We start from the raw sequence: 9810 nt of genomic DNA on the forward strand, positions 1-9810 counted from the left end.
CTTGAAATGATATTGGCATTGAAATACTACTACAACAACAACAACAACAACAACAACAACAACAACAACAACAACAACAACAACAACAACAACAACAAACAACCACCACCACAACCACCATCACCACCGTAGTATGAATGAATGCAGCATTTTCTTGGCCTTGTCTCTGACTGGTCCTGTTGCTGTTGTGGTTTTTTTGCGTTCCAGACAAATGCAGTAGCCACAAGCCAATATGCAGCTGAACATACCCACAGGCATGAATCCAATCTTGTGCTGGATCACAGCCACTATTTTGTCCTACTGCGACAATAAATAAAGGCACAGGGAGCAGATGCTGGTAATGAACATTTTTTGGCAATAGTCGAGGAAACAAACATTTTTGACTGTCAAGTCTGTCCGCTATTGCTGCTCCCAGCACTGAAGAAATTGTGGTACTGGGACTAGTTGGAAAAGATGTTAAAAAGAAAGATAAAAACCTATTCCTGTATGCCACGACAGCAGCAAGGACTATGTTAGCCCAGAATTGGAAAACAGAAGTAATACCAACTATTACTGAATGGCAGGTCAAAATGATTAATTATGCAGAACTGGCTAGAATATCGGGGAGAATAAAAGATCAGGATGAACAAAAGTTTTTTGAAAATTGGAGTAAATACTTGGATTATATAAGAGACAACTGTAAATCTTTAAAGACACTGGCAGGATTTGATTAACTTCAACAGCTTATGATCAAATAGATAAATGTATAAAATACCTGATATAAAGAAAATATATGGTACTTACCGAAGGGGAGGAAGGAAGTCCAAAGCTCAATAGAGCTAATGTTATGTATGAAACGTTTTAATACAATGAATGTATTGGAATGTATGTCTGATGAAAACTAATAAAAATTTAAGTTGAAAAAAAAGAAGAAAGAAATTGTGACACATGGCTACAATCCTGTTCATGTTTACTCATAAGTAAGTTCAACAGAACAGTTCAGAGGCCGTATGTGTCTGAAAAACAGTTGCTGGAAACTGCAGAAGCTGAGAGTGCAGTTGCACCCGGGTCCTGCTTCCCACACGCATGTGGCTGGCCACTGAGTACAGGATTGGGAACAGCTGTGACGTCACATGAGACCCTTTTAACTATAGATGCTACATAATAACCCAGAAACCTCAGCATGCCAATCATGCGCTCCATGTTCCTTCTGGGTCAATTGATTGGTTCTTCTATCCATCCCATGATCTCAGCTTCCAAGATGTAGTGTATAAAGTTCTTCTGTGACTTGATCATGTGATGAGCGGCTGGTCTTTATCTAGGATGTGGCTCCTCTGCTGCTGTCATTAGCAGAGCCTCTCACTCTTCCTGCCCTCCGACGAAAGATCAGCTCAACTCCAGCAATGCAGAACCAGGGGTCTCAAAGAACGATCCTAACAACCTCTCCGAGGACAGCGACCTTCTCCAGGATAACTACATTTAGTGCTTCCCATAGGCTGGCCTGGTAACTTGCTTCCAATGATTTGGTGGTTTCTGACAGGGGATACATCTGGGATGCACAGCTGTTGGCTGGAGGATTGGTACCCAGTGGCTGAAAAAAATGGGACTTTGGGGGATTTAAAAACTTTTGAAAACTGCAGGTTGATGCTTTTAATATCTAATGAATCTAGGAAATAGAAATGCTTTCCCCTCATTCACTGCTGTGGCACAGTCATAGGTAAAGTGCTTTGTTGGAAATCTTGCTATGCTTGTTGCTGTGCTGCACCGTTAATGGAAGTGCACTTTGCAGCGTAGCATAAGCCAAAGAGAGAGGGGAGCTCTCTGCCCCAAGGAATTTACCATCTAGGCTGAAAAAGTGTGGGAGTCAAGCAACAGGGTAAGAGAAGAAAACTGGAAGAAGGGAGGAATGAAAGAGGCATGGGTAACAAGGCAAGGGTTGGGGTGAGAGACTGTAAACTGCTGGGTTTTGGTGTTGCTCAGAAACATTTCCATTTCTTGCACTAGCCTCTTTCCTCCAGCTTGTGAAATTAAATCTTTGGAACATAATAATTCATGCACAAAGTTTCACTCAATGCTCACACAATTGCTGGAGCATGGAGATGAATGCAGCCCCTTCTATGCAGTAACTGTGCAGAATGTGTGTACAGTAATGAGTCTGAGTCCATCTGTGCAGCCTTGGCTGGATGTTAGGAAAGCTATCCATAAGCCACCTGTGCCTGTCCAGTGCTCACTTGGGAAAGGAAGCATATGCAAAGCAAGTTGATGGTGTATTAAAAAGCTGGGGGCAGGGAGCTGGCTGGGAATGTTTGAAAGCAAAGAGAGGTGTGAGCCTTGTTAGTGGCTGGGATTGGGTTTGCACTATCTTAACACTGGAGCACCAATGCTCAGCATCTTGAATTCACTGAAGAAATGGGAGGGTTTGGGGAATGGGACCAGAGGGGAGGGAACCTTTCAGCTAGAAATGTAAATTCCCAGAGGTACGAAGAACCAGTCGCTTCCAAATTATGTGCCACTGAAAGGTCATTCTGGTGAATACCAGGGCTCCTTAAAGGCTTGTTATGAGAGAGAAGCACAGCTGTCCTGTTGGGTGCTAGTGCCAAGTGAGGGAATGCTGCTTTTGTGCACCCCTTGTTTGAGTGGGACCCATCCGGAACAAAAAATAAACCAGAAATAGGACTAGCAGTTTGGGTTGCACAGTGTCAGCTGGCTCCCAGGCTTGCTGCTTGCTCACCAGTGACACATTATTTTTCTTTCTAGCAAGATGCTGAGCGACGCAGAGAATATGAAGCTGTTTGGGCCGTGCAGTCAGATGCATGGACACAATTATAAAGGTGAGGTGGCCTGAATAACTTTGCGGGTGATCCTGCTTATTTTTAACACCACCATGGGGTGGAGGGTAGAGCAGCTGTTGAAAATTTATTTGGGGGTTTCCACCTGAATTTTCTCTTGATAATTCAAGCCTCCCGGTAGTCAGATACATTGTGGAACAGCAGAGGCTGGATATATTTGTCTGTTACATGGCTTGAATACACAGTCAATCCCCATAAGGTTCTTCATGCCAATAAATGGCCAGGGATAGAATCACAGAGCCTAGGATTTGAATAAGAGTAGAGGACCTCCAAATCGAATGGCGGGAGCCTAAACACAACTGAGAGGTGGTGGAACAAGAGGTTGAGTGCTTTGGAATCACTCTTGGAAGGTGAATCAGGGGGTGAACAATGGGGCCAGGTGGACTAAAATGGAAATAGCACCAGACTTCCGGGTTGGCGCCATCGCCGAATGGCGGACTCCCTCCGAGCTCCGGAGGGAGCCTGCTCGGCAGGGGCTGGGTCCTACAGCGCCGGCGATGTGGGGACCCTCAAAAACCATGGGCGCTGAAACCCATGGACATGGTGACTCGGCTGGCACCTTTTGCGCCCCCCCGACCCGCGAAGGAGCCTTTTTAAAGGCTGCGGAACGGGTGATGGGGGGGGTGCTTTGAGTCCTCCGCTTCCCCTGCCGAGCGAAGCCGCATGCCATTTGACGGAGAGTGCTGACTTCTTCTATTGAAAATTTGGACTTAAAAGAATAACCCGTGAGTAATTGGAACCTGGACTAAAAAGGGGGATAAATTTTTTTAAAAATTCGGAGCGAGCGGGGGAGGCGCAAAAAGGAAGTCAGCCCCCCCCCCCCGTCGTAGAGGAGTTAAAGTAAAGGATTTGACAACTAAGATCGAGCGCAACCCTATTTTGACAAAGTTACTAACTTCGCGATGGAAAATTATAAGATTGAGCTGGAGGAGAAAAGTGGAATTGAACTAAAAAGCAAACCCCACCCCCACCCCCCGGAATCCTGGGAGCGATTTGTGAGAGCGCCGGGAGAAGAGAAAGAGAGGTTTTGACAGCTGTCAAAGAGCTGTCAAAGCGGAAGAACAAAAATGAGAACTTTGTTACGAGGACTCTGCCGGTTACATTTGTTATAAATTGGATACAAATTGCTTAAAAGAAGGAATAACAAGTTATTTTGACTGGTGGGCGTGATCTGGAAGGGAACTGAGTTATTGCAATCCACCTAGAGGAGCTGAGGGATATTACAAGTATTGTTGGCTTGGAACTTGAATAGAACTTTTTATCTCCTGGGAAACTGCAGGAATGGAACACTATTTTGTCTACAGAGGTCTACACACTAAAGGAGACAATAGATTTATCTATTGAAGAATGGAAGGGACTTGGCATAATGTTTTGTTCCTGAATAACAGAGCCTCTGCAGAGGAATTAGAAGCTTTTGGAATTAGAACATTTGTGCAGGAGAGCGGGGGGGGGGGGGAAAGGAGGAGAGGGATTAACAAGAACAACAAGAACAACAAGAATTGGATAAAGTTGGAAGTGGGAACATTTGGGACATCCAGATTTGAAAAGTCTAAGAAATAAAATTGGAGTTTTTACTCCTAAATATAAAAATCTGGATGGAAGAAATGGGCCTTTTTGAGATAGACTCCTTCCAAGATTGGACATTTGAAATTAAAGATGACTGGTAAAGGACTATGGCTTAGATAGATGTGGGAGCTCCAGGAAGACGTTGATGAACATTGGGAACGCAACCGGGAAAGGGGGGAGGGAAATTTGGAATCCAAAGGGCGTAAAATTATATTTGATTATCTTAATTATATTTTACAATTTTATTTTAATTAATTATATTTGATTATTTTAATCTGTATTGTATATTAAAGGAGGGAACGCGCGGAAGGGAACAGGTCGATTTTAGGGATGGGAAAATATTTTTAAAACTGGGCTAATGATAATAAGTTCAAAATCTGGGATAAGAATTTGCTGAATTTATTTGTAAAAATTGGAATACAAGAGGGGGAGGGGAGGGGAAGTCCTGGAAAGATGTTATTGAAAATAAGATTTTAAATTGGGATGTTTTGTTCTTTTTATTTCTTTTGTAATTGGAAATTTCTAATAAATATTATTTAAAAAATAAAATAAAATGGAAATAGCACCAGGTGCCAGTGCATTAAGATGTGTTTGCAAAGTTGGGTTGGAATAAGTCAGGATCAAGGTAACCAGGAGGAACTTGGTAAGATGGAGAATTTTCAGAGTTAATTAATAGCCTGGAAGCAAAACGGACGTCTGTTGTTTCAACCACCATTGCATCCATTCACCATTCAAGGGATGTATGTGTTAGCTGCTGTATCAACTTAATTTTCTTTGTTCAGCTTTGTGCAAGTTCACATTTTGACAGGTTTGCCATGAGATTCCAACACTGTCCCCATTCCAGAACAAGCAATAAAGGAGGATCTGCAGACAGGTCTTGGAGAGTTAATTGTTTTCTTCTTCTCTTCTAGTTGTGGTAACTGTCCATGGAAAAGTAAGTAAAACCATGGGTGGCGTAGGGAAGAAACCATGAGTAGCTAGGTGTGACTGGCAGACTCAAGAGGTGTTTTGGCTCATTTGTTCTTCCATGAACATCATTCATTCCACTACAACCTGCTCATCACTGAATTATCATGAAAAATGGAGAATGCCAAAATTATATTTGACCAACAGGCTAGTATTATTCTACAGTACACGTGATGAGAGCTTAACTTACCATCTTCCAGAAAGTCTTCATTATGTGGTTTGAAGGAAAGCACATAAGCTTATAGGGACGTGAGTGGCGCTGTGGTCTAAACCATAGAGCCTAGGGCTTGCCGATCAGAAGGTTGGCGGTTCTTATCCCTGTGATGGGGTGAGCTCCCATTGCTTGGTCCCTGCTCCTGCCAACCTAGCAGTTCGAAAGCACATCAAAGTGCAAGTAGATAAATAGGTACCGCTCTGGCAGGAAGGTAAACGTGTGCTGCTCTGGTTTCGCCAGAAGCAGCTTAGTCACGCTGGCCACATGACCCGGAAGCTGTACGCCAGCTCCCTTGGCCAGTAAAGCGAGATGAGCGCCGCAACCCCAGAATCGTCTGCAACTGGACCTAACAGTCAGGGGTCCCTTTACCTTTACATATGCTTATGCACACAGAGACAATATTCATATTTACGTTTGCATGGAGACAATGTAATGCACATTTAAAAAGGCAACCCTAGAAATAATTATTGCCACGAAATATAATTACTAAGAGTATTAAAGGCTTGTGATTCAGGAGCCCATGAATGTGCATAATCCTAACATTAAATTGACAGAACATTGGAGGGGAAAGGCATTAGGGTTCTGCTGTTGGTTAGTTGGCTTGTGTTAAGGGTTGTATTTATGATATTGTGAGCTGCTAAGTTGCCTAGAACATCTGTCTAGTTGGTGGGTTGCAGCCTCACCTAATGCGGATTGCAGCAGCACCTACAACCATACAAATATATGGTATAAAAAAATGTGGGCTTCCAAATGCACGTTTGGGCTAATGATGGATCCCAGTTCTGAAAATGCTAACGTCTACTGAACTAGTCTGCTGGCGTGCTCTGGTCCATGGGGTCACAAAGAGTCGGACACAACTAAATGACTAAACTACTACTACTACTACTACTACTACTACTACTACAGAGCTAGAGGCTTTTTTTGCATAGACACCATGTATATATCAATTTATTATTTTGATTAACCACCAAGAAGTTCTCCTATGTGATCCAGACTGAATAGGCAGCTCCCAATTCATTTTGGAGCTTGCAAGGTCGATTGTACCCAATGGACCTTTTTTCCACCCCACTATTAGCTATTATATTGCTAACCTGTAACCGTAAAAGCCAAGTCTCTAACTCTGAGTAGTGTTGCCACATTAGCCCATTGCTGCAGCTTTGGTGACACCTCAAAGGCAAGCAGCTTTATTATGGCATAAGCTTCCACCTGCAAAGCCCACATCGTCAGATCATAGAGATTGAGGACCGTGCTTTAAAAAAATGTTTCAGGTTGCACACCCATGTCATGAGGCAGCCATTATAAACTAGACACAAAGTTCTGGGTCGTTGGGAGTGCCATGCAGAAGGCTCTGAGACTAATTGCAGTAGACTTCATGCCCACACCCTCTAGCGTGGAGTGGGTCGCCACTAACCTCTGGGTCATACCTGTGTATATTTGACTTTAGTGTGCTAGCCAGCTCCCAGACTTTCCTTTCCTAGATGGCTGTAGAAATTCTCCAGCGGCCATCAGGAATTCAAAGAGTAAATTGTATTCCCACAAAATCTCCTGTCCATAGATTGCTGAGATGCCCACTGATCTTCTTTCTAGATTGATCCCACTTCTGGGATGGTGATAAATCTGGAGGATTTGAAAGCATTCATGAAGGTAAAGATGCTGGATTGTGCCTGGGAGATTCTCGGCTGAAACTGTAAACACAAAGGGGAGGGCAATGGTTCTCTAGCCCAAATCTGCTCAGCACTTCCCAGCTTTCCAACTCTCATAAGGTTGATGACTGCTGTTTATTAGAAAAAGACCTCGCGTAACCCAGCTTTCATTCTGAGAGCGCAAGCGGTCAATCACAAAGTTTGTTCAAGGACTTGCAAACCAGCAGCTGGTATGTCTGTTTGAAATGCAAACTAAAACCTTTGGCAATTTCAGTCAGCCTAGTGAGCCATCTATTTTTATTTTGCCTTGCGGGGAAGAAAAGAGGGAAGGACATTGCAGAAATGAGTATATACTGTACTAAGAATGTCGGAAGAAAACTATTCAATCAGATGAAAGGTTCCATCTGTTTTAGCAATTCTTGTTTCCCAGAATGGCTCGACCAAATGTCCCAATGGGAAACCTGTAAGTAAGACATGAGGATAATAGCCTTTTTTAGCTCATGTTCCCAAGCATGTTGCCTCTGAACCTGAAGGTAGCCATAATAACTAGTAGCTTTAAAAGCATCCCAGTCTAGGGACCATCATCGTATCTTGTTGTAATGAATTTCATGTTAACTCAGGGAAATGTTTGGCCTACCAGACATGGCTGTACTACAATTCCCATCAGCCCCAGGGCTGATAGGAGTTGCAGTTCAGCCACACTTGGAGAGCCAAAGGTTCCCCACCCCCGAGTTAACTCATATGTGCATAAGGGAAATAACAATTATTTTAACAATCCTGCTATGCCAAAAAGTAAAACTGATTAATCAAAACATTGCTATTGGTTTGCTTGCTTTTCAAAGTACCAAGGAATAGGTTCAGCAAAAAAACTCTTCTGTGATGCAGGGCCTTGCATATAATTTGGTGCTGAACGTAAAGTTCAGCATTCTAAGACCCAGTTTTTTAAAAATAAATAAATGCTGGTTCCTATCCTTCATGGCCCTATTAGGCTTGAATATATTTGGTGAACTCTCCAAAGTTAAAGCAGAGGGGGAGGAGGAGATTGGGGCTAACATTTTCTTCCACTGATGATAAGAATTCGATACTCTATACATAGCTTTTTGCCCTGTAGCAAAAATAAAAGCAGAATTCCTCGCACACTGCCCAAAGCCAGCATGGTGTAGTGGTTAAGAGCGGAGGACTCGTAATCTGGTGAACCGGGTTCGCTTCCCCGCTCCTCCACATGCAGCTGCTGGGTGACCTTGGGGTAGTCACACTTCTCTGAAGTCTCTCAGCCTCCCTCACCTCACAGAGTATTTGTTGTGGAGAAGGAAGGGAAAGGAGATTGTTAACTGCTTTGAGACTCTTTAAGGGGAGTGAAAGGCGGGATATCAAGTCCAAACTCCTCTTCTTCAAAGCAAGTACTCATATTCATATAGGCTTATATGATTATCCCTATAGGCACATTCATATAGTACGTTCAAACTGAAGAATTAAATTATACTTGGTGTAAGATTTTGGCTTGTCTTGGTGCAGAATTCTTCAACAGAGTTCTGTGGAAACTAAATGAATTTATAATAGTTAACTGCTCTTTGCTACTCACTTCGCATCCTTTGCCTTATCTTGCTTAGTATCCTTTTCTGCCCTTCCCCAGGAAGCCATCACAAAGCCCCTTGACAAAAAGGATCTTGACCGAGATGTCTCCTACTTTACCAACATTGTAAGGTAAGAAACCAGGATGATGCTCACGATAATGATAGTCATATACCTTACCCACTGTCAGTAGTGGACCACGGGGTCTCAAATTTCAGCAGCGCCCTGTGCAACACCAAAATTTGGTGCCCTCCCCCAACCTTCGCCTTCCATTCTACAACATAGTTGCAGTGCCCCCCCCCCAAGGCTCTGCACCCAGTGTGATCCCTGTGAGGTTCCTGGGAGGGTTATAACAATTTAAAAGTCGCTATTAAAAAGAGTTAAAACAAATCACAGGAATAGTTCAACTGTGTTCAATTTTTATCCAGCTCTCACATCTTTTATGAAAGCCTCAGCAAACCACTCGCCACTTTCTCTTGTGTTCCTCTAAGTTACATGCAAGAAAGATGCAGACAAGCCTAATGCCCTGATTCTGTCTCTGTCAAATCTCCAGCACAACCGAGAATCTCGCTGTATTCATCTGGGAGAACCTTCGAAAGCACTTGCCTGCAACGGCTCTTCATAAAATAAAACTCTACAATACAGATGAGAGCAGCGTTGTCTATAGGGGAGAAATACCAGCTCCGTCGACTGTCGTGAACGCCTGCAAAATGCCCCCCACAGATGACCAAAGGAAGCTTTGTAGCAGTCCTAAAAATATGTAACTGCTGGTCACGATTGCGCCCTTCCTGCCATGTGCTCCATTTGTGGGCTTGGGGAAAATCCACTGATCCTTCGCAGGTTACAAAGTCTGAACCCACAGGCGTGTCCAGCACTTACATGTATTCATGCGCACACTGCCAAGGGGTTTAGAATCTTTGGCTAGAGTTATGATGTGCATCCATTATGAGTGAATTTTCCTCTAACCCAATGCTCACAAGAGGTTCGTATACAAAAGTAATAAAAAAAGTTTGGTTTATGA

The 9810-nt window shown here is 43.3% G+C and overlaps 1 protein-coding gene across 2 annotated transcripts; it reads left to right on the plus strand.

The window, feature by feature from the left end:
- The first annotated feature begins 1325 nt into the window (after window positions 1-1325).
- On the plus strand, window positions 1326-9810 carry LOC309331896 (6-pyruvoyl tetrahydrobiopterin synthase-like). 2 transcript variants are annotated; one of them, XM_081844479.1, is made up of 6 exons: window positions 1330-1483; window positions 2737-2810; window positions 5306-5328; window positions 7162-7218; window positions 8851-8921; window positions 9343-9810. In XM_081844479.1, exons 1-6 carry the CDS (start codon window positions 1383-1385, stop codon window positions 9551-9553), a joined length of 537 nt encoding a protein of 178 aa, XP_081700605.1. In that variant the 5' UTR covers window positions 1330-1382; the 3' UTR covers window positions 9554-9810. The 2 variants fall into 2 exon arrangements, with proteins under 2 accessions (XP_081700606.1, XP_081700605.1); XM_081844480.1 differs by lacking the exon at window positions 7162-7218 and having other exon boundaries at window positions 1326-1483.

Source organism: Podarcis erhardii, assembly GCF_964252035.2.
Source record: "Podarcis erhardii genome assembly, chromosome: 16".
Taxonomy (NCBI): domain Eukaryota; kingdom Metazoa; phylum Chordata; class Lepidosauria; order Squamata; family Lacertidae; genus Podarcis; species Podarcis erhardii.

Coding starts and splice junctions, on each gene's coding strand:
- LOC309331896 (XM_081844479.1), top strand. CDS start 1,383: ATGCAGAACCAGGGGTCTCAAAGAACGATCCTAACAACCTCTCCGAGG. Junction 2,811..5,305: donor GCATGGACACAATTATAAAG/GTGAGGTGGCCT, acceptor CTTCTCTTCTAG/TTGTGGTAACTGTCCATGGA. Junction 5,329..7,161: donor TGGTAACTGTCCATGGAAAA/GTAAGTAAAACC, acceptor TCTTCTTTCTAG/ATTGATCCCACTTCTGGGAT.